General features: G+C 36.2%; 1 protein-coding gene across 12 annotated transcripts in view; it reads right to left on the bottom strand.

Moving 5' to 3' along the window:
• Positions 1–25,761, bottom strand: part of PIK3CB (phosphatidylinositol-4,5-bisphosphate 3-kinase catalytic subunit beta) — a 101,058-nt gene that overhangs the window by 18,482 nt on the left and 56,815 nt on the right. For all 12 annotated transcript variants that reach the window (XM_056358191.1, XM_056358201.1, XM_056358195.1 and 9 more), the window contains 12 exons: positions 24,376–24,561; positions 22,413–22,638; positions 20,590–20,813; positions 17,753–17,935; positions 17,322–17,492; positions 16,327–16,404; positions 13,639–13,890; positions 12,975–13,071; positions 11,968–12,098; positions 8,400–8,453; positions 6,702–6,890; positions 1,357–1,478 (listed from right to left, as the gene is read on the bottom strand). In XM_056358191.1, the coding sequence (XP_056214166.1) occupies positions 1,357–1,478; positions 6,702–6,890; positions 8,400–8,453; positions 11,968–12,098; positions 12,975–13,071; positions 13,639–13,890; positions 16,327–16,404; positions 17,322–17,492; positions 17,753–17,935; positions 20,590–20,813; positions 22,413–22,638; positions 24,376–24,528 (1,880 nt within the window). In that variant the 5' untranslated portion in view covers positions 24,529–24,561. The remainder of the gene's footprint in view (positions 1–1,356; positions 1,479–6,701; positions 6,891–8,399; positions 8,454–11,967; positions 12,099–12,974; positions 13,072–13,638; positions 13,891–16,326; positions 16,405–17,321; positions 17,493–17,752; positions 17,936–20,589; positions 20,814–22,412; positions 22,639–24,375; positions 24,562–25,761) is intronic.

The raw sequence follows: 25,761 nt of genomic DNA, 5'->3' as shown, positions 1-25,761 counted from the left end.
ATCAAAGTCACTCAGCTTACAAAGGGGGAGAAGTTCCACCAAAAGCAATTCAATTGACCTGTCTTTAAAAGTTACTACCTGTCGGTTAATAGGTGTTAATTTATTAAGAAACAGCTACAAAGTGATCCATTTAGCCAAAATGTTTTGATTGAGGTTTTGTGTTTGTTTTCTTTCTTTAAATCATACCAACAACATGAAGGTTTTGAGAAGATAAGGGAAAACACACCATCTCAGAGAAACCAAACAGTGCCCAAATTACATCTACTTCAAAGTGCCAATTTAAGTATTTAGCCACAGTTCATAAACGTACCTCTGAAAAGCCTCTATGCTAATTAACTACTTCAAGTAATATTCTGACATAATAAAAAAAACTCCGAATAATCTTCTATAAAATCCTGTATTCATCTCCCAACAAAACCCTCTCACGCTTGACAATTATGTTACTCTAGAACAAATGTGAATGTTCCCTGACTTTTTAGTATCTTTTATACACATTTTAGTATCTTTTCTCCTATGAAAGGCCTGCAGAATTCAAATTCTTTGTCTAAGATAGAAGGAAAAGAGTAGAAATTCTTCTGTCCATCACTTGAAGACTTCAGAGATGCAACTACTGAACTCTTTTAATTCTTTCTCTCTTACTCTGGAAAACTTCAGTAACTAGGTAAAAACTTTCAATTATGCCGTGTTGTATTTATTTTCACCTATTTTTTTTATTTCAGCTAACAGGATCACCTTTAAGTTACAGTTTTTACCAGCTGCCTTCATCAGACTTAAAAAAGGCTGAAAGTTGATTTCTGACATCCAGCCCAACACTATTTTGCTTCAGAGCCAGAACTGAGAATTCTCAACATAATTCCAGATGCAGCAATTCAGTAATATTAGGATAGCCCAGCAGCTAAATTGCTTGTTTGCATTTGAAAGAAGTCAAAATATTCTTTTTTTTTTTTTTTTTTTTTTACCCCAAAAGTCTAGCCTTGACCGTTTAAAAAAATTAATCATTAAACTATTCACCACAGAGAATTTCGCATTCAAGGACAGGAAATATGCAATAATGCTGCAAATGATAATGTTATACAAATCCTGCCCTAGGTTACAGTGAAAAGCAAAATTATAGCCTATAAAGGAAGAACTGCAGATAACAAAGCCTACTGTGAAAAACTGGGCGTTTATTGTATGCTACAGTTTACATTTCTGTTAAGTAATAGAGCCGATACCTGACATAGAACATGAGGTAGCTGGACGTCAGTTTTTATAGTATACAACTATTGTTAAATTCTCCCTCTGTTATAACTATAAACAAACAGAACGCAGTTTTTCATCTCAAAAACCCATGCACACTTAATATAATATACTCACCTCATTTGCTTTAAACAGCCCACTGCGTATTCTCTGACGTACTGGTCTGGATAATTGAAATCCAACAATTCCAACGCTTCCCTAGGCAGCAGCTTGGGCCATATCTGCAGGAGAGCCTGAAGCTGTTCCAAAAAGACAACTATTAAGTTACAGATAAAGTAACTGAAGAAAACAGATGGGTATAACTGCTCATGAAAGTGTTCATACTAACAGAAGGAGGTTACAGGCTGCTTGGGGAGGGGGAAAGAGCGAAAAGTAATTCTGGAAAATGGGCCCACTCCCGATTAAGTTTCTTACCCTTTACAATGATCCAGATTGGTTTTTTAGCACCAGATCTCGTTTACACTTAGTGTGAAAAATCTATTTCTTCACATACAGACACAGTGCACAGGAAACAATTAGCTAGCCCCAGAAATGTATGGTTTAGAAAGGGTTCCAATAAAATTGAGACGTTGTTTTCTAAGTGCTCTCATAAATACATAAACACTTTGGTAATGATAAAAGTTTTCCATTAAAACACATTGTTGAAAGAGATCTTTACCAAAAGTATTTATCCAGCTCAACTGAGGGAGCCTTTTCTCACACGCACTGTGAATAGTAATGAGCTTAAATTGCAAAAAGAATTATTCAGGTTAGATATAAAAAAAAAAAAAAAAATCCCAATACTGAAGGTAGTGATGTGCTGGAAAAAAAATTTGAGAAAACACTAGTGTATTATTTAGGACTACCAAGGAAGAACAACATCTAAAGGTCTCACAATATAAACTAGTTTTACTGCATTTTAATGAAGCTACCCACTGAGAGTATATTTTTTATAATATGTATATAGTTGTACGACTAAAACAGTACACTATTATTCAAAATAAACCAACTTGAATGCATAAATGCAGTGTATTGACAACACAAAATTTTTCCTCTCTACAGGAACAAGTCACAAGTCACGATAAAAATACCCTTTCCCACAAATTAGATAATACAGGTATTTCGTATCTAAATAACAACTTAGAAAATTTGAATGATTAGGAAGACCTTATTGTCCTCCTGATTTCGTAATCATTTTACACCGACGGTGAAAAATCTGTATTTCTACTATATGTCATAGTTCAACTAATGCATCCAGCTCAAGTATGACAAACACATCTGAGTTCACAGTCTCAGCCTGCATTTAACAGGCATGGTCATAACACTACTTAAACACCTAGGGGGTCATATTCTGAACTAGTTCATCTGTGCAGTTTTGTGAAATTCAGAAAGCAAGAAACGGGCACAGATCAATCACAATGCAAGGCCAGTGGCCATGCTGCAATTCCAGAAGCCGGAGAATCAATTAAACGGTTTTCACGGGCAAATACTGGTATGACATATACAAGATTCATAATGATATGAAATAAAATTAAATATGTTTTTAAATGTAGATGTCATAATCCCACAAAAAATACACAGGCAAAAATCTATCCAATCCATAGCCCAGTAAGGGTCAATGACACCCATCCTTACGTCAAGAAGAACTACAGCCATCCACATTTACGTATCATGAATGCTTAAACACATAATCATGAAATTCTGAAAGAAATACTGAGCAGATACTTAATACCATAAAACAGATGTTGAAAATGCAAGCGGCCACGATGCTTGTCAGGCACAGTAAGAAACTTCAAAACAAATATATCAGAACTTCTAGACAACCTACTTCAAATCAGGTGCAGAAACCAACAAAAATATAGAAACTTTTTTACTAATGAATGATCAAAATGTACGTAGAGCCTGAAATACAGTCTGAAAAGGCGAGTCAAAGTGGCCTTACATACCCCACATATCAGGCAATGAATCTGCACATCAACTGTGAAGTTTGTATTTGAAGATACAGACCTCCTCACTTTAACTGCTGAAATTATTTCAGAGGTTATTACAACGAGAAAATGTTAAGCGGTATGAGCTTAGAGAAAGCAAGATCTAAATGACCAATGAACACAGCCAAGAAAGTTTCCCCAAGTGCCTACAGTCCAGCCAGCTGCGCACCCCCGGCGCACTGCATGCTTCTCAAAGTGAGGAGGAGAGGGTCTCAGAGATACTTGTTGCATTTGGACCAAAGAAACATGCATCATGAAATGCCCTCATCTGCTTTGGCAACAGAAAGGTCACTCCAAGTGGCCAAGAAGAACTTCCAAGTACCTCTCTTTTGTGACGAAATTTTACATTTCAAAGAGGCATTTCCGGTTCTTAAAATTTATCTGCAATATCAAACATGATAAAATGCCACACACGTGAAATATTGCGTATTTCTCTCACATGGTTTGCAGCTCCTGAGAAGCAGTGAGAAAAGAAACTGCAATCTCAACAACCATCTAAAAGTTTATCAGAGAAAACTCAAGTTTGGTCTCAGTGTATCAATATTTTTCCATTAAAGAAATAACTATAATTAACAAAACAAGTTTACTATAAGAGATGATGCAATTCAGCAAAGAACACTATTTTTCCCCCCTTTGTTACTTCAAGTATTTAGATTAGCTGTCCTTTCTCTAGTTCTCATTAGTGATGGTATCACTTCACTTGAAAGTGGGTGGATTTTTTTTAAAAAAAAAAAATAATGGCTAAGTTCTGCTTTGAGAATAAATACTTGTTGTGATTCCTGCTAACAAGTTCTGCCCCCCCCACTATTCTGCTGAGCGCGGAGGTTATGGCAGCAGTAAAGGCAAACACCTCAGAATCCCTTCAGTGCAAATTTCTACTAATATATTGCAATGAGAGCCTGGACAAAATCTATATGGTAAATAATACAAGAAAGCTGCTTTAATCCATTGTACACTACTTTACAGACCACTGAACTAATAGATTAAAGATGGTCTAATACCCCATTTCCAAAAAAAACCTTACTACTTTGGAGCTGCATTAATAGAAACAGGAATACAGTTATTTACTTCATTTTTCTTATAAATAGCTGGGTGTGTGGTTGTTTGGGGGGCGTTTTTGGTTTGGGGTTTTTTTGTTTGGTTGGTTGGTTTTTTAAAAACATTTGCCTTAAGTGTCAAGACTTACCAAAACACAGCTAACAATAGGCCTTAAAAAAATGTCTGGCACACAGCATGCATGTTGTACCAGCACAAATATTGCACCATACAGCTAGCACTATATATATTTAATTTTAATGAGAAGTAAATTATGAGCCCTGCTAATTTTGGGATTCATAAAGTTCATGATGCTGTCTTGCCTTATCTGCAAAGGTAAGTCATTGGAAATACTTACATGTGTATGTACTAAAGAAATATTTGGCATGGCTAAGAATAAGATCTCGTTTTTCAAATAGACTATTCTTGCTGCCAAAAACAGTATTAAAATATAAACCACGTTATTTTCTATACATAAGCAAACATAAATACTACATTCCTTCCAAAAAGTACACAGTAACAAGCAAGATGACTGTATTTTCAACCATCTGTCCAAATATTATGCTTTATACATATTTTTTACTATTTCCAAATTTAAAGGATTTTGAGCTGTCAGCTAATATCCATACTCCACACACCTTCCCAAAACTCTGCTACCAAAGGCCATATTTCAAAGCCCCTAGCAAGCAATCAGAATGCCTTTACCTTCACATATTTTAATAAGTAAACAAATACCTGCTTATATTTCTACAGTTTGGATTTCCAGATAACTTTTTAAAATTAAATTCAGAAGCACACAATGGAAATACTAAGGAACGAGGATTCTTGCATGTGAAAATACAAGTGAGCAAGGAATGTGTGGGTGCTACATTTTGTTATGTAGCATTCATGGCATGGAGAATGAGCTAGGATGAGCATTTATTTTTACAAGTTCACAGAACATATACATCTAGCTGGTAGGAAGGATATAATAGAAAATAACCTGTGCTGGAGACAAACCAAGATTCTGACTAGCTGGATAATCACACACACACACACACACAAATCACACGATGACTAGATGGAAGTTGAGTTTTCATGGAGTGGTTTCCTTTTCTTCCAAGAACACCTAGCCTGTAACATGCAAAGGTCAGAATACTAAGCCAGAATAGAAATTTATACTATCCATCATAATCCTTCACAGCAAATGCTTTTTAGCTCAAAGTTTTTTAAAAATGAAATGAAAAAAAAAATAGCTCTCAATTTAAAAAATGAGTGTCATGGAAAGACATAAATCTTATCTCAGTGTAACAGTCTGCAAGAAGTTGAGTGTCATTTAAATATGCAATTCTGTCAGGATAAGCAGATGAACACAGTAATGTCTGGGTTCAGCCCTCAGAGTACTGTGTGCTCGTTAACACCGGCTGGACTTCATAGTTTTGCCCATCTGCTCCGTACACAATCAGACTAAAAAGTTTCAATACTAATCTGTCATTTTGTTACCTGTAAGTGAGCCTACGGAGCACGAATGGTCTCACTATAAACTCATATAAGTTTTCCTATATCAAAGTTGCACCTATTGCCAAAAAGCATCACAACAGTTGGATTCTATTTGGGTAAGTACAGAAAAAGGGAGCTACACCAACTACTTTACTGTATAATGAAATAACCTTGCATAACAATACAGCAAACAAATGATACAATTTTAATGAAAATGTAATCTTGTATCACAGCACCAGTCTTCAAGTCCTTAACTACTTACAGTTACTTTAAAAAGATACTAATTGCTCAGTCAACATGATGAGAATAAAGTATCTTGTAGCACTAGTGGGTATCATAGCTCTTTGAAAATGGTTTGACTCAACGAGGTTTAAATACCCAGCCTGAGATGTGGGGGTTTTTTTTACAGTATTTGAACAGTTTAACATTTTTTATAAGAAGCTTTATTTCAGATCTTGATTTACAAACTTAAAACTTTTATTATTTTTTTTAAAAATAACCTTATAGAAGAAGTTCTTACTGTGAGGGTGGTCAAACACTGGAACCTGTTGTCCAGAGAGATTGTGGAGTCTCCATCAATGGAGATACTCAAAACTCAGCGGGACAGTCCTGCTCTAGCTGACTGTGCTTGAACACAGGCATTCGACTAGATCTCAGGAACACCCTTCCAACGCAAATGACTGTGAAATTCCTTGCATTTAGAAGTTGAGCACAACATTTTAAAATTAACCTGCATAAGTAATTGTTGTGATTTTCTCATCATTCAGAGAACTCTGATAGGTATTTTGGATTCTGTTTTTGTTTTGCAGGTTTTTTAAGACAGTAAGTTCTTGCTTATATGTCCAGGCCACAGAAGGTATACAATGAACGTTGGTTTATAAGATAGTACCATTTCAGAATGTCTATACTTGGGAAAGAAACCCTGTTTACTCGTGGTTCAGCTCCAGTGTTTTTCCCCACCATCACTGCGTTTTCCCTTACCTGAGCAACATCTTCAAGTTTGTTCCATTTTAAAGACAGCAGCAGTTTTGGCAATGATTGTGGGAAATTTTCACGGCAGTCATAGCGCAAAGTCCAAATAAGATCCATTTCATTTTCACAGAGTTGAGACAAAGGATCTCTTTCCATTATTTCTTTTAGCACAGCATGAAACTTCTTACCACCTCGACCCTAGAAAATAAGAAACGTATACTGTTTTGATATATTCAGTAGTAAGGCTCTTGCATTTTAGCTCAAATACTAGAAATTCTACACCAGGAAGAATACCATCTAAAACTCATGAAACACAGGGGGAATGACTACCATGCCTTTCTTTCAGATTTCTTACGCTGTAAGAACTGCAACTAACAGATTCAAAACTGAGTGTATAGAATTTTCTGAAAAAGTAACTAAACTTCAGAGTTAATGACACTAGATGGCAACATTCTATTTTCCAACTACCATGGAGAACTTTCATTTATGATGCATATACTTTCTCTTTTTGTTTTTCAGGTGATCAGATTTAATAGTTACACATACAAATACTTTTTTTAATTATTAAAAGCCAAAAAGTACTTTTCCAACAATAACCAAAGGGAAGTACGTTTGCCGAATATACAAACACCTATTTTTTTTGTCTATTAATCCAGACTTGTCTTTTCCAGACACTTTGCTCCATTGTATACCTCTGAAACATTAACACTAGCACTGATTCTGTAAATCAGTTTGCATGAATAAGCCTTCCGTTCCCAGCCACACCCCTATGCAAACTGCAAGGGCAGAAATTAAAGCAACGATACCGGCAACAATAGCATTCCATAAATTAAAGGGAGGCAAAAGAAACTGCTGCTTTTGGGTAAGGAGGCAGTAGTTGCAGGGAATAATTAGTTATAACAACTATGCACATGCTCTGTTTCTGTACCAAAATAAGTGAACAGTCTGGACAATAAGGTGATTCTTGTATTTGAAAGTGTTAAGCTTTCAAATTCACAATAGTGTCAAGTTGGCATGCTGCTATTTAACATTTCCGATTATTTGCACCCAAAGTAGCAGCGAGTTTCTACTTTTCCTGAGCACTTTAGGCACTTGGTTTTATAACTCACACATTTTTCAATTGGCAATTTCAATTATTCTCAAATGCAGTTATTACTGTTGATCCCAATGGGCTTTCACCATCTTAAATTGCAATCTTCTGTATTTTTGTACATAATACAAAGAAAACACCTTCAGATTTTGGTGATTTTTTCAAAACTTGTCCTATCTATTTAGAACTATCCCTCTCCTCAATAAGTGCATATAATCATTTCTTAAATAAGAAACAACATCTTACAGATCAATGACCATTTTTGAGAGCGCTTATTTGGAAATATCTGACAAGCAAATGATCACAGTTAATAAAACCGTGCAATTTTCCAGCAATATTTTATGGACCCTAGGAATGTTTTCCAGGTCAAATATAAATCTTACCCGGCTTCCACATCTGCAACTGTGCTTTTTAACATAAAAAGCCATTAAGTCCAAAATATACTGGAAAAGGAGGATATATACCTGATTTGTAAGGTGGGTCACCGATTAAAAAACAGAGTCAATAGAACTGTCATTATCGGAGCAGTGATTTATTTATTTAAAGATTGATGTAGAAGATTTAATAAATATTCTCTGGGGTTTTTTTTGTTTATATGGTGTTTAGCAGATGCTTACCGCCATTGCAGCATTGTCACTGTTCCTTGCAATCTCAGCTGCCTTTTCAAGTATCTGCAAAAAGATGTTTTTAAATACATAAGATTTAAAAACAAAGCTGACAGCTTTGAAAAAAACAAATACTATATAAATGAACCAGATAAGGAAATTTTGCTATCTTCTAGGTAATTACAGCACTATTTATATATATACAGCACTGTATATACAGTGGTATAAGAACATGAACTTTCTACACTGTGTCCCTTTTCTAATCTGCAGGACTGTGGATATCAAGAACAGGAGCACTCATGATTACCTCAGTTTTCTTCCTTTTCACCACTCCTGGGCTAGGGCTAAATGGTCTTCCCTATAGCACAGTTTTCTGTTTCTGTTTTTGTTTCCTCCAGATTTTTCAGTACAGCAAACCAATTCCTCAATAATAAATCATCCTTTGCTTTCTCATCTCTCCTTCTGCTGTTTCTCATGGCACTGCTTCCAAAAGTCATACCTGTTATGCACAGATCCATACTTCCAGCTCTCTATTTCACTACAAATCCATAAACTTACTCCTTACACCATCCCCTTAGATCGCTGATATGAACTCAATTAGCGTTTCCATTTCCAGTCACTTCTCTAAATCTAGGATCTTCCCTTGTGTAACACCATGAACAATCAGCTTCCAACAAGAACTTCTAATGGTAACATGAATATTCCACCAACAAGCTGCCAGCAATTAATACATCGTAACCCTCAGCAACAAGGACTGCTACTTTTGTTAACAGCAAGGCAACATTTCCTTAGCTCCAAGTTACGCTTGCCCTTTTTTTTTTCCCCTTTTGAACATTCTGCTGCTTTTTCGAAGCTCATGTAATAAATCACGATAGGTAGTTAAGTACAGGTGTAAATACAGTTCTTTATTCTGCACACAATTTCAACCAACAGAGATGTGTTAGAATGGTGAGCGCCTAAGCTAATTAGACCAGCTGAACTTGTCAAGTAGGTATACCCATAGCTGTGAGATGCTGCTGCTTTGAGAAACAATTCATAAAATGAAATATCAAATAAGAAAGTCATCAAAGGAACTTCACCACATCCTTTCCCTTAGAGGTCCACCTCCCTCATCACTCAGGAATATACCACCACCTTCAGACACAGATCCAGCAAGGCTTGTATTGTCTTTACTAAGGCAATATGAGAAACAACAAAAGACTACAATAATCAGACCATAAATACCCAGCAGCTAAAATCCTTAAAAAGGTATGCTAACTTGTTTTATTTCTTTGTCTGTATGAAATACTTATTAATATGATGTATCACATCTGCTGCCTGGCTACAAAGTTTGTTTCATACTGTGCATGAAAAACATGCATGAACAAAACAAGTATGTCCCAATTATATGTTTGATGCTTGCCTCCTTGTGCTTTTTAGAGTTACTGGTTTGCAAATAAACTGTCAGTGTCCAGCTTTGTTCAAATGAACCACAAGCCGTTCAGTGTCAGCAGCACTGATCATTAACCAGCACTGATCATTAACCAGCCCAATATACAGCTCCTGCATTAGACAACAGTTTTCTTATTGACTGTGAAAGCACTTTTGCCCACTCAGCCCCAAACAGCTGTTCTCTGCCAGTAGATTGATGCTATGATTGAAAAGATTAATCTTTTTGCACATTATGTTTCTTAAAATAAAAGATTTGGCATCCAATTGTCCATTTTCTTGGCAGAAACAAGCTAAAACACTGGGAAAATTAGAAGCAGCCGTACACTAAGCACATCTCAGCTGGACAATGTTGAGAAACAAGATTCTCAGCTGATAGAATTCAAGCAGCTACCATGTTACTCCTGATTCAACAAGACCTTCAACAAGAGAATCTTTCAGAGATCAGGTATCTGACTCTTCTGGGAGAGAAATGCCAGTTTCACATATATGAAACAAATTATCAGAGAGTTTAGAGTTCCAATTTTCCCAGTGATACTGCAAAACAGTTTCTTAACTCTAGGGAATAACAAGTAGCAAAAGTTACTGGGAAAAACTAAGAACTGCTGAAAAAAAAGCATATTTTGTGGCATTTCCTCAAAGTTGAATGCTTTCAGTGCTTTCACCGTCAGCTCTGCAATCACTTTATAAAGATGCTCTGGGATTTTCCTCTATCTGATACACAGGATGTTCTCAGGTACAGTTCAAGAAGGGGGCAAAGCCACAAAATAGAAAAAGCTAGCAGCCAAACTAAAGTTACAAGGGATGGTAAAGACCATCAGACACTACCTTAATGTCAATATATCAAGTGACTACCCGGTAAAATCTTTTGTCTGTATTCACCCCAGCTTTTAACATACTGCAAACTTGGTATTACAGGTACAAATAAAAGGAACAATAGAGCTAGAACAAATAGACAATTACTTAAGAAGCATACTTTCATGTTTGTAATATGCACATAAAAGCAGTGTTTTTCTTTAGAAATTAAACACATATAGTGTAATGAGTAAAAAACTTACAAGCATTACAAATAAACCAGTAAAAAAACCTAACTAATGTCCCGTATGAAGAGTCAGCTGGTTCAACCATAGTTAAGGCAGCAATTAGTCAGCACTGTTTTAGCTCTTAAGGCATTTCCAACCCTCTTTTAATAGAAGAACAAGCACTATGCTGACGAGGCCCAGAACACCAAAAATTCAAAACTGAAAAACGTGTCTTGTTATTTGATTTCATTTTGATGAACCTTAAATCCAAAATCCCTCTTTGATCAAACTGAAAGCTTGGTGGTTTCTGTCTTTTTGTTCACGCCCCACAAAGGTGCAAAACCCTCAAAGAAAAAAAGTAGGGGGTGTGTGTGTGTAAATTCTCTAAGTGGCTATTACCTTTCCCCAAAACAAAATTCAGACTAATGTATCTACAAGTTAAAACTTTGGTTTTCTGATGCATCATTAGCTGTCTGTTTTAACACTTACTTTCCTACTTGCTTCCTGGTCTTAGCTTTATTTGCTGGTTTGTGAACAACTTGCTGTCTAGCGTTCACACTACAGACATTACCATGTGCATTCCAAATATATACTTCCTTTCTAGACAGATATGCTTATCCATATCTGTAGAAAAGTGCAGGACAACTTAAAGTGGATTTAGTTCAAGAGCAGACCTTCAGAAATCCCTTTTCGTATATTATTACAAGTCTGTTTATCCTTAAAAGGATTTTACCTCATAGAGGAAAGAAGTGTCCCAAAGATAGGTAAGATACATTTGTACAAAGGCTTAACAGATCTTTCTAGATCACAGGCAAGCACAGCTTTAAGGTTTCCAGAATGGAAGATAAATTTAGCTTTTTTAAGTCCACTGATGTGGGAAAATGATCATGCTTCTGACCCTCAAGAGACTATGTATAGAGTATTTTAAAAGCATACATTTTCAAAACACTATCTGAAGACCCTCAAGTCAGGGCACTGGCACTCTCATGCAATGCACGTTTAAAAAACTGCAGCGTGTTAACTAAAAGGCAGGAAATGGGGAATTCAGCAGGAAAACCAGTGTTGAAAGGAAAGAAGAAATAGCTATTTACACATAAGCTTTCATGACTGCTCTTTATGTCATGCCTTACCTTATCAAAGGGAGGGTAATTAATAGGCTGCTTTGAATATTCTTGAAATCGAATGTGCAAAGCCGTTGCATTTTCAGTGTAAGGGTTAGTCTGGACAGTTCCCATTGGATTCAACATTTCTTCAAGTTCATCTGAAACATCAGACAGAGAAATTAATACCATAGGCTAGGCATGCATTAAAATTAAAAAATCTGAAAGGCAAAGACACAATAAGAAACTGCTTACTGTATACAACGGACAGATAACATGTTTTGCTGCACCACACTGCATTTCCAGCATAAACTACCATGCTACCTACATTCACAAGTGTTGGATTATCACTCAGTGAGAAACTGTTTCTCTTTCCAAAACAAATGTAACAGTCAAGGGAAGCCAGGATATCCCTATAATGAACCAAATCCCAGTAAGATCTGCAGCTCCTGTAAACCAGTACACACACTGCCTCTGTATCAAATAGTACGGGAAAAAAAAATTAGTTTTGAGCCAGATTTCTTTAAGCACTACAGGCAAGCCGATACAGTGTTTCTCACGATGGAATGAAGAGTGAAATGGAGATTTCAGACACTGCTACTAATAAATCTGAATGCCAGGGAAGAAAGACTTGAAAAAAAAAATTAATTTATTTGTATGTGACAATATTTGCATTGGCAAAACATTATAGCTTACCTATTTAGTTTAGGATGCATAGTACGGGAAATCAAATGAAACCTAAACTGCATCTTAAAAATGGGTACACCAGATATAAACGTGTCATCTACTTTTATGTCATCTTCTTTCCATAAGAGATGAAACTTTTAGAGTACTATTTCCAAGCAGACTCTTGCCCTTCCTCTTTCCCGACACTCAATACTTTCAGAAAAGAGATTAAGACGATATATATTCATCCACATAAAAAGTACAAGCAGTAAAGAGATTATGACAGAAGAACTGGACATGCATACAGTATATATTCTCCTCTTCAGTCTTATAACTATTTAAAAGTCTAAATCTTAAAAGTTGAAGTTTACCAGGAAATGATGACCAGCTGTGCAGCACCAGTTCTCCATTCTTCAACTGTCCTTTATAATCGAATACCATGGTATTTACCCAGGCTACAGGATAATGCTGTTAAAGGCAAGAATTTTTACATGAAAATTAAGATGCCAGTGAACATTACTATGCAGCAAGCACTACAATGTTAAGTACAATTGAGAGGGGTGGGTTTTTTTAGATGGTGATACCTTTCAGAAAAGCAGCTAAACACATCCATAGTTTTCAGTATGTACTCCAGTACTACTGAGGAGAGTAAAACTTCATTTTAAGGGTGTCACTCTGCCAGGGTAAAAATACATAGTTCCCTGAATGTGTGCCAAGATGCCAATTTTTTCATCTTTTCACAATTACAACTCATCTATGGTTCAGAACAAACCCAAGCTTTTAAAACACAGTTTTTTAAATAGCCGTTTGCCAACTGGCTTACAACCCAAATTTTCATGCCTTTTTCAGTGTCTGAGAAGTATGAAGTTTTTTTTCGAACAAAGACATGCAATTCTTGATACATAACTCTTTTTGCTATTTTTTTTTTCATTTTGCATTCTTGAACACTAAAGTGAGGTCAATTGAAGGTTTCCAAATACTCGTTTCAATATACTTCAGAGGTACGCTCAAGAAAAAAAAAAATTAAATAATTACCACTTTTCCTGCTTTCCTAATGGTTTGGTATTTGGAAGGATTCATTGCCTTAGTTGACTTTTTAGTTTTCATCTTATCCATCACAGCATAAACTGCAAAGCAGAGCCTTGCCATTCTCGGCAGATCACAGACGTTTATTTCAAACTCTAGTACTTCATTCCAAATGTGGTCACTTCTTCCAGATATTTCTGTGCTTACAATTGTTTTACAAAGGAGCTCTGTACCATGGAAAAGACCAGCCCTAACGTGAACCTGCAATAAAGAAATGAGAAGTTTTAAGCTTGCCACAGAACTTACAGAATTCTGCACAGAATATTATACAGAACATACATATATGCATTACATCAATGTTTCTTTCTGAAAAGAAATACTAATTTTTAGGTTTTAAAATTAACAAAACAATTCTTGAGAACAAATTCTTGTTACTTTGCTATTCATGTTCCTGGCCAAAGCGAAACATATTTGTTTAAATAATGTTGGCTACCAATTTTTTCAGTACTGAATTACTTACACTATCACATATGACTAATAATAACAACAACTCATTTGTAGTAATAAATAGAATACACAATTGCTTCTGACAACGTACTTAACACAGAAGGAAATGAAATTGTAGGAAACAAAGAACTAAGCAGAATGAAAAAGATAAGACTAGTTTTCTGGATACAAATTCATATCTTCAGGTAGAACCGATTTCTAAACTCTGCCTGTTGATTCCTCTTTTTAAATCAGGGGTTTATTCACACTTGCATAATTTTGATTACTGTTCTTTGACTTGCTCTCATCTCATAATATAACTTTATACGCCACCACACTTCCCTGACTTTTCTCATACTTCATTAATACAAAAAGCGTAAGTGATCAAGTAAAATTTGACAGTAAAAAAAGCATCGTATTGTTGGAACACATCGCTGGTTTGCTTGCCTTTTGGCTAGTTCTAACTCTATGTTTTCCCATCCTGTTCATGTCAGAGATTGGATCCTATTGTTATTCTTTTCACTCTGACACTCCACTTTTACTAATGAAATGGTATGTACCAACGGTGCAGCCAAAGAGCAAGACAAAAGGAAAAGCAATTTCAAATGTCATGTATATGGTTGGGTGTTAGACAGCTGAATGAAGTCACTTGTGCTCTAGGTGAAAATACTCAATTGAGCTCACATCAGTGGAGTGCTATCCATCTGACAAATGTTTTGTTTCCTACTACAAACACTGCATTTATGAACCCTGTTGGTGGTTTCAGCAAAAATGGATGAATATTGGCTTGACCCAAAGCACAATGAAACTAAAAGAACAATGGCAGTGAATTAAACAGCCTTAGAGTCAGGACTAGGAAACAAATACGTTCTCAATAGTGACAATTCCATAATAGCGTAGACAGACAATGCAGGGAAACATGCACAAGCTTGGAAGGTTACTACACGCATTCTTGGTAACTACAGGACTTTAAAGTTTTCAAGATTAAAAAGCATTCAAAATATTAAATAATATTTAGATAGTGTCCACTGGCACCAATACCAAAGAACTGTCAGGTTTTCCTGTTTCTCCTCCAGCTTACAATCAACATATTTTCTTTTTCTTCTAGAAGCATACTGCAATTAACCAAACTTCACTTTTTGTAAATATGGGAGAAGAAAAACCCACAAACTTGAAAGCTTCTGGAATTCACCTTCTTTTTTCCCTTCCCTTTTCTTTTGAAAACTTTAAGAGTCTACAGAATGTAGGCTTAAGAAGATATTACACCTAGCTAAATAATGGTTTAGACAAAGAAAAGGGAAACAGCTGGTTTTGCAGGCATCCATTTCCACAGTCATGATGTCTCGGGTAGTAAAATTGTAACTACGGCTCATTTAGCTAGACAGTAAAATGTAGTACTGCTAATATACAAGGAGGTTGTAACAACAGTTTTGAAAGCAAAAAAACGCACTGAGTATCCCAAATAAAGCATCAGAACAGCAAACCTCAATGGCTAATTAAATTTCTTCCTAATCTACATGACAAGCTATATAGCTCATTGATCGCCAAACAAAATAAAGGAAATTAATGTGCTACCTCACAAGCAAGTGTCCTGCAAGGTCTTAAAGTAATTGTGTAACAAATTCCCATGTGTTAACAACCTGTGGTCTGTGAAACAGTCAGAAGCCCAGTCATGTACATTTTTACAGGAAGCGATACTACAGCTTTTTTTGTGTGTGTTCAGCATGTTTAGAAAATAAAAGACAGATTGTATAGAGGCATGCAGTCCAATCTTAGACAGACACAGAGTGTATTCTGGACTACAAAAATACTTTATGTTCCATTGAAAAATGTTTAGTACTTAATCTACATCTGTTTGTCAGATGTTTACAGCAGTTCAGTTAAAATAAACTTATTTCACACCAATATCAGTACTTTACAGATACCATCTTAATAAGATCCAGTACCATATGAACATTCACATCACACTGTCCATAATTATTGATAATGTTCTAATACACATACCCAACTTCAGACAAAAAAGCAAAACTTTAGCAATAAAGCAAGTCTTTAACCAATGCGACCAATATAACTGTGAATAACTAAAAAAGCTTATACCTGTTCAAATTGAAATCTATGATTTTGAGTTCGCTAAACATTGAAAATCATTAAAATTATGAATCATTAAAATGGTGAACAAAATATCTTCTGATACTAGGCATAGTTACTTACTTTGGCATTTTCTTCTGTATTTAGTTTATTACCCTTTAATAGGATAATCTTGAAAGGGTTGGAAATATCCCATACACTCTGAGAAAGAAACAAAGATACAAGTTCATCATTAATCAATGCCACATATTCAGACCTATTTTATAAGCCAAGTGTTTTAAGCAAAAGCCATAAACCAACTAAAAGAAGATGCATTTTTAAAAATATAAGTTTGGAATGTTAAAAAATAAATCAGTTATCATAAATACAAGAGTATACAAGATGCCCTAATGGGGAAAAAAGTTGGAGAAAACGCTCAGCTGAAAGGTGAGTGGGGTGGGGCTGGCAAATTACATTGAGTACTACTGGCTGACAATTCTGAATAACTCTTCAAGTTTATTATTCATTGTGAATATATACAGCGTGCACAACAGAGCCAAGTCTGTCCACATTTCTTACGAGTGACAGTACATAAAACCTAACTGTGCTGTAAGGCCATAAGTCTAGCAATAAAGGAAGCACTATGTTAAAAGATGTTAGATGTGTATTATGGCAAAAGCTGCCATCACTGAAGTCGCAACACCATGCAAGGTATCTGGCACAACGTGTAAGATCGGACCACTACTACCCAAGCTAGTGGAGCCTACACATTGCAGGGAGGCTGCAGAATCCAGGTTCTCTGCAATAACTTCTCCAGTTGGTGGTAACAGATCATTGTTACATTGATCAGTTACATTGATCAGCTCTTCTGGGTTGTGATTAAAAGCAGAATCAATAGGAAAGGAGACTGTGCGGGGAGAAGGAGAATGGATGAGGTGAGGGAAGGTAAGAAGTTTCCAAAAAGCCTCAAGTTCTGCTATTTCTGACGCAAACCTCACAAGCAACAGAAAGCTCCAAGGAGACCCAGGAGACCTACACTGGAAAACAGCAGTAGTAGCATAAATCCCAGGCACTGTGATTTATATTCCACAAGTCACTGTTTCTTTGGGGTATTAGATATTCTCCGTATATCAACTTACAGTTGTTGTTCTTGTTTTTTTTGGTGGCAGAGGAAGAGGAAGGTTGGATGATTTGCGGTTTATGGCAGCTTCTACAGCAATCATCTCCTGCTCACACATTTTCTTTATGGTGCAACACTCCACTAGAGTCAGCTGAGGAAGAGTCCTGTTCATCACACAGTTGCGTATATACTAAAAGCCCATGGGAAACAGTTGTTATCAGTTAGTAGACTATTTTTATGGCAACTTTCAAGTCAAAGAAACATAATGTATTACAAAGATACAAAGGAAATCGTGTATATGTATTTTACAATTGGAGACGGCTGCAGACATGAGAAGGAAGTATACTACTGTTCAGCACAGGTGACCATTCAGTGGCACAAGAAGCAAGGTCCAATTTTGGCCAAGGCACCAGAGAACTGTTATGATAAGTTTCAAAGACCTTTATTTACCTGAAACTGAATTAATGGGTGATCACCAAAAACATATTCCAGTCGTCCGCTAACTTGCAGCACATAGTCAGCAGGATCAACCTCCTCATCTTCTTTTCCATGGATAGTCAAACGTTTTCGGATTGCCAGCTCATTCAGCTTGATGGGATTCATGTTAGGAGACACCTGAAAACTAAATACATCCTAACAAAACACAAACAGGAATACTGAATATCCGTAGTCAGATGTACAAGGCTTAAATTCTAGCACACACAATAAAATAGGCAGAAGTAGTTAACTTAAAAAGTCTATTTTAACACTCACAGTTAATGTCTACGTCTTCAGTGCAATCAGAGCAACAGACACCCTAAAAGCTGCAAAAGGGTAAATTCCCAAACTTTTATGGTATCAGAAGTACTTCAAAGAAAACAGAACTTAATTTTGATCTAGGAGCCTGTATTTTACAATGAGCATGAGTGAGACAATAAACCATGCATATATGTCAAGGTATTTAGCTGTACTAGATGTGTAAATTTTTCTTCCTTCTCGCTACTAGCAAGTTATCCTCTTTCTAGGTACCCCTGTACTCAGAAGAAAAAGAAAGCTTCAGGTAATAAAGCAGAAGAAACCGTTAATGTGATTTATGTACAAAACCACCATCTTATTTGGAGATTTGTGAAAAGAGGGGTAGCAGCCAATACCTGTAGCATTCCAAATACAGCATGGAAAGGTGCTGCATTTTCAATGAAAATTTTTAATCAGACCTTTAGAGACTATCTAAATATTTCCAGAAGTATCTCTAATTTTGATGTGTTCTAAAAAGATAAAGGTAAGAAGTTACATTCTTCTTTAATTTTTTTTAAAAAGCTTTAAATTAATTTGAAGTTTCTAATGTAAAAGCTCTTCTGTGAAAACTTATCTCCCTTAATCTACCACATTATGCTCTGCACATGCTTATTTGCAAAGGTTGATCCAGCAAGTTCTGGGGTTTTGTTTTGATTTTGGTTTTTTGTTTACACACAGACACACTCCTGAAGATGTAAGTATTCTAAAAGCAATCATTTACAAACGTGAAGTGTTGTCTGGCTTACATTCTTTTGACTTGTGCTTTATTTATATAGAAGTTTACTAGTAAGAAGCCAAGCTGCCCTAATGGAAAAATCTAACTTTGTATGTTATTTTCTCAGGTTCTGCATGGTTCACAACAGCTTCCCCCTTTCAGAAAGCTGCCAAACCGCGAAGGCTTTCTTCTCCTGTCATAACTGGTAGTGGGTAGACAGGGAATGACATTTTTCCTTCCCAGGAAGCTGGGGACAGCTATGACGGCTGCCTTACTTCCAAACTGTAGGTCTTTGCACTTAGGTCACAGAAATGGGGATCAGTCTCTTTCTCTTGCTCCAGAGACGATCAGGTAGCTTTTATAGCTCACTCATGCATCCTAGATAAAAAATATTTTAATATTCCCTTCTCTCAATCTTGCAGCGTTCCTACTGAAAGAACACAACAGTCCCCCATACCTTCCTATTTAATTCTTGTGAGACTATTCTGATACTCAGATGATTCTAATACTCTGGAACGGAGTTTACTGCTCTAAAAAGCAGCTCAGATTTGAACTGTTAATAGCTTTGAAGGTCAGAACTGGCAGCAGAAGCATTCGAAACATTTGAAATGTCAGCAGCCTAAACTATTACAGCGGCAGGCAAATACATTCTGCACCAGCACGAACTTTTTCACTGCTTTTGTACTGTTATCATATGCATATATATACACATTAAATACTTTAATCTAAAGCTGACAAACACAGATATTCTCACTCCAGAACAGCTACAAGTCCTCTGTTAACCCAAGAGGACTGGAAAAAGGTTTTGTCAGAAAAACACCTATGCATCCAACATCAGCTAGTGGTACTGGACCAAATTCAGCATTCACCTCTGCATTAAGTGTCTCCAGAGTCAGGTATGATTTTACTATTTGGAATTTTTTATTTTTTAATTTTTAAAAAAGATAGTATCAGAAATAATAAAGTTTTGTAAATAAAATCAGCTGAATCATTAGTAAATCAGTATCTAGCACCTGGGTCAAAATGGACACCAAATATAGACTGAGATATTAACACACCTGTGAGATGTTAAGGTTTCCAATGCTAAGCCCTCACCATTACCCAAAAGAATACAGTGCGAAAATGAGTACTGGGAATCTGGACTGGTGCTGAATTATAGCCTCTTCAATACCAAAAACCTGAGACTAAATAATTCCAGGTGGAAACCACAGGTGTTTTTATTTTAAAAATACACTAGGAATTTGTTAGCTAAAACAAAAAGGTACCTCTAAGTTTTAGCTACTGTTTTATCTGTCTATGTGCATGTCTAGTCTAGGGAATACTAATTCCTCTTTTTTTAAAATGTATTCCTCAACCTCATTAGCAGATCAACTCCAAAGATGTTCAACAATGCATCACAGAAAGTGCATTGAATATGGTGCCTCCCAATTCACCGGCATCCCCTGAGCCTAAAACTGAATGCTAACGAAGCAACACAGTAACAGCTGGCAAAAAAAGTCCTGACAATTTTGAATTACACTTTACATTTAAACAAATGTGAAATAATATAGAATATACAGGTTACACATTTTGACTTTAGAAGCAGAACTGTAATTTGACTTTAGAAGTTCAGTTCACAACTGTAGGTTTGTGTCCTCACTTTCTTTCAAGAGTCAAGGATCCTGATGAAAGAATTTGCATTTTAAAGCAAACACCATTAATGTTAGTATTTTATTTCATTACGTCCTTGATCGATCACATGCTAATTCAGATCAGGATCAAGAACAGCACAGGAAATGTGATGAACAACCGCTCCTACCTGGCAGTTATCAAAATGAACAGCCACTACAAGATTTCCACTATAGAGCTTATCTTGGAAGCTCTCTGGAATAACAGGCTCCTGTTCTGGTGGGTAAGTGTGTTTTAACCAGTCCATCCAGGAGAGACCCACAAGCGACTGAATCTTTTCCTCACTGATTCTCCGCATTTTAGCTCGGAAGTCATTCACCTCGGGATCTTGTAAGGCATCAAACTCATGGAGACCTGAAAGAATTCAAGCAAGCAAAAGGATACCTACCTAGACAAACACTGCCCATTTATTTACCACCCCACTCAAACTTTTATTATCTTTAAGGTTACAGAAGTGGCTTTCTTCAGATATCACATCCAAAATGGGTGCTCAAAAGTGAGCTGGGTTCTATGGTGTCCTGTACATCAGTGGACTTGCAAAGTTATTTGCACAATTCCCATGCAACCTGGCACGAGAGTTTAGTTCAAATAGCAAGAACCAATGCCTCTCTTAGGGACTATTAAACGGAAAAGCCAACCCCACCCTGAGTTCAAGACAGTTTGGAAAGTTTTAAGCCTCTCCTCACACGAGCAAATGCATCATAAAGACCATAGAGGGGACTAAGTGTTTGCAAACGAGGGTTTTTTTTAATTCCACAGAAAGCCAACAATCTTTTTTGATTTGTTTAAAAGACAAAAAAGGGCAATAGTGGGACTGTAAATAGATACGTTTGTTCTTGAATATTCCTTGTGACTAAAATCTTCTACTCAAGGCAAAATGACAGGATTGAAAATTCAACCAATTCAAGACCAGTCAAGTTCCTTTTCCAAAACACATCAAGAGAGAATACACAGTGGAGAGTCCACACAGCTGCAATTCTTTGGCACTTAAGGGAGTATATGGCCTGCAAGTGGCTGTTTCTTGCTTTTCTCTTGAAATTTGAAGGACATCGTCCAAATTACACAAAGCACTGAACACCTTTTGAGAACAAACCGCTAAGTTCAGAAGCTTAGACAGGAACCCACTTTTTCCACTCCTAAGGTACAAAAGAGGGGCTGCCTAAGGAAGGATCTCGCACAGCTATAATAAGCAAAATACTCAATTAAAGTACGTGAATTTCTCAGAATCTGTCAGAATATGTTTGAATGGTTAAACTGGCTAACTGTTTCCATTGTCAGTTTTAACAAATAGGCAGACAGTGTACTACTGAAATCTAAACAAAACCTGCAGTCTTTATAAAAGAGCTAACAATGGTTCATTGTTTTAAAACAAGAGGTATGACCTCACACGACCCTGTCAATCTTGATTGTATAACCAAGCAGAGTAGATTTAGAAGCTAAAAATTCTGTAATAACATCAAAAACAAGTTACTGTGAAACTTTTAAAAATAGCTTTTCATTGTTTGCTGAAAATCAGCACCACAATTGAGAGTAAAAACAAGAATCATATTGTTAACCAACTCAGAAACCATGTACAACAAACCCACAATAATTTCTAGTTTCTTCTGTGCCTTCAGTTTGCTATTAGGCTATTTATGACAACACTTTTCAGGGATTATGCTTTCCTTCACCTGGTAATAACAGTACAGATTTCTCCCTCAACTAGTAAGATAAAATTTGCTCTTGTCTGATGTAGTAATACAATTCAGTGCCAAAACACAATAGAGAAAGTAGTTTTCAACAACTTTCAAATGTTTCATCCTGAGTATTTAAATTCTTTTAAACTACATCAGTATCAGATAAAGAAAGGGAAATTCTGTCAGGGAAATACTTAATGTTCCCTGCCCAATTATTAAGACCCTCAATACAAAACAAAGTTTACCTTTGTTTTTCAAAATAATCAAATGTAATTACCTTTGCCTATAAGGACACCTATTTTGGAATCCAACTTTTCTCCTGGATCACAATTCCTCGTCACTAGTTTAAGGACAGGAAGAAAGGGTCTAACATCACAAAGTCTCCGTGATTCATCCTCTAATTCTTCATGTACAGCAGTCTGATTCACGCATGAGAACATGTAAGAGTCAATCTCCATGAGGAGATGAAAGAGCGGATAGGAATGTGCCTGCTTCCATAACAGCTGCAAAGAAAGTACATAAAGAAAGCATGGACATATCTTATGGCACTGAAGGTAACATCAATTTCTATTTACATTCCCAATAGAATGTAAGAATAACATGTTTGCCTAATTTGGTTCATTTTTATCCCTATATATGGTTACATATTTACTTTTTCTTGTTTGGAGGCCCTACCTTGAGGTTACTTTTAAGCAGCAACTTGTGTGCATAAATATCCCAGGGGTAAAAAATACATAGGGACAAGTACTATGAGGTGATGAGAGAAGGGCAGCACTAACCCTCAACCTGATGCTTATCCTGGGATTGACCCAACATAGTCCTACTTGCAGCAAAAGTTGCAGGACTGCGGCTGTCCCTACAGTAACAAGTTTATCAAGTCATCTTTTTATACATCCAATTTGGGCTTGTCACAGTAACGTGGTGGGAGCAAAGCTACTAATCCGGTATTGCCCTCAAAGTCTTCATTATTGTTTTGTTTTCAAATACAGTGATTTCTGTGAAAGACCTCTGTAGTTATAATCAACATCCCTTTTCTTTGAAAAAGAGCTAAATATCAACAGTACCTGTTTATAGCACATTAAGTTTTAATGTGCCAAAACCATCAAGAAAACCAAACAGCTTAGTTCAAGTCCCTTATTGTTGTCACTTACACACTTGTTTTTTTAAATTCTTTATCATGTGAAATCACAATCAGCTATTCCATTATCTTACCCACCAATTAACCTGTAGTTGCCTAGGTTACCCTTTTACTAAAAGAACAATTAACATTTTTCCAGTTAGAATCATTTCAAGTATTTGCGTATAGCACATAACTTATTTCTTGGATCACTTCAATTTCTAGTGGCACTCTCACTTCTTCTAAAACACTAAGTGGTCCACGGAATAAAAAAAAAAAATAATACTTCAGTGTCTAGAAAGTTTCAAATTACAGTACAATAAATTATACTACTGGTACAAAGAAAATTTCTATAAACAAGTGAATACTGTCAGATTGAATAGGAATTAAAAACAATGTATTTATTTACCAGGCAATGCAAGTAAATCACGCTTTATGTTCTTTTAGAAGTTTATTATGCTTAAGGAGCAGATTACTTTGTGTTGTACTTCACCCAGTACATAATTCCACAGTACCCTCGTTAAATGCTCTCACATGGCCATTATTTGATGAAAGGTCAGTAGATTACTCTTTAGTATCTGTGGTTATTTCCTTACCTCCTGCTCCCCTTCCTTTGCTTTGAGTATTCCCTCACTTTTTAAGTGATGCCCTAACAAGGCACTTGTGCACAACTTGTAAGAAGTGGCATACGCCGTTTTTATTAAAGTACCCATCTTTGGTGTCAATTAAAAGAAGCAGGAGCACAACCTGTGACTTCTCCATTAAAAATCAAATCAGGCACAGTGTCTTCTCTTTGCACACTAATTAGAGACATGTTAAATCAATGTACAACATACTATCAATGTGTTAAAATAAGGCTTAGATGTAGCAACACAGTATTAATACAGGGCTATTAGAACAGTTTCTGCTGAAGTGTAACCAACAGCAAGAAGCAATTTCTCCAAACCTTGCCATCTGCCCAAAAACATTCCAAACCCCCAGAGTCATATACACCTTTATTAATCAATCTGCTATGCGTGCACATTCAATACACTTGATTTTCCAAAAAGCACGTAAAAGTCAGAAACAGCACTCATTCCAAATATAAGTTTAACTTCAAAGTTAATTGACCATTTGGTATTACCTGTTTAATATGAGATATGGTGGCATCTCGAGGGACATCCAGGTTGATGTAGATTCCAGTGGGCAACAGGAAGTCCACAGATATTGAGCCATCAGCACCAATCTGCGAATCCACCGCCCAGATGTCAAGGCTGTCTGTCACGGCAGGAGGCATTATGGAATCTCAATAATATCATAACCACATGGCCTTAGGGGGAAAAAAAAATACTAAAATTCAGTATATTTAACCTTCGATAATTAGACACACATTTTAAAGCCTTTGGAAAGATTACATAAGCCTGCTTGTACAGCTCAGCTTGCAAGTCTGGGGTCTCAAATGCCAATACTGCAAACACATAAGCATAGTTTTTATACTAAATGGAATTAATGCGTAATAAAAGCACTTGCCTGGTAAAGCACTATTGTTGAGATGCTTATGTCATTAAGATAAAGTGATATGAGAACAGAAATAATTAATTAGAGGTTAGCTGAAATTCATTTTAGATTTTCTCTAAAACAATTTATCTTCATAAAATACAATCAAAACAACCTTCTTGGATGAAGCATGGCAACATTTAATATGAAAACACATGATGAATTTCCTAATTTTGTTTTTGCATATTTCCCATTAGTTTTCCATAAATGTGGCCAAAGTGACATATTCAACTTGAAAGTCTAGATTAACACAGGAAAATCATCTTCAACTCTATTACAAAGTGACATTCATTGCAATTTGCTTTCACCCTTAAATAAAGATCACCTCCTATGAATTCAACGCACTGTGTAAACTACATCCACTGCAGGGTAGGAGGAAACCCTTTGTGTGATTTACCTCAACTCACTACACTGGCTTCCCGATTACTTTTCCTTGTATTTCAAGACTTTTTTATTTACTCTTCATTCTACCACTAGGCTTTCTGACCTTCCAAGACTTATTTTTTGATTACCACTCTCTAAAGATGTGTCTTCACTGTTCACTGAAGTATTTACCTTCCTCTTCATCTGACAAAGGGCTAGGAAGTGTTGTAAAACACTATTGTAAAGCACTCCTCCACTAAGGACACATTATCCCTACACCTTTTTAATTCTTCTAAGACATCACAAGATGTGGGAAGTCACCATTTGTAAAAAAAAAAAAAAAAAAAGCCAGTATGTGCAACTCCACGACTGCTACAGCTTTCCACCACATTTACCACTCTTTCCCTTCTCTTTTAGATGCCCTTCCTGCTCTGAAATAGGCCTGTTCTGCTTAACTGAATGTATTTCCCCTATTACAGCACCAGTAGAAAAAGCAGGATATAACCAATACACAGGGCTGCTGTATTGTAGGATGCTTTATACATCACAGAGCAGGTTCAAACAAGAAAAAGAAAAAGATGTAGCACAACAGCCTTCTGAAATCCAGTTG

This window comes from Falco biarmicus, chromosome 13, assembly GCF_023638135.1.
Source record: "Falco biarmicus isolate bFalBia1 chromosome 13, bFalBia1.pri, whole genome shotgun sequence".
In the NCBI taxonomy this organism is placed as follows: Eukaryota; Metazoa; Chordata; class Aves; order Falconiformes; family Falconidae; genus Falco; species Falco biarmicus.
Note: the sequence above shows the minus strand (reverse complement) of the source record. Positions and strands in the feature narration are given on the sequence as shown.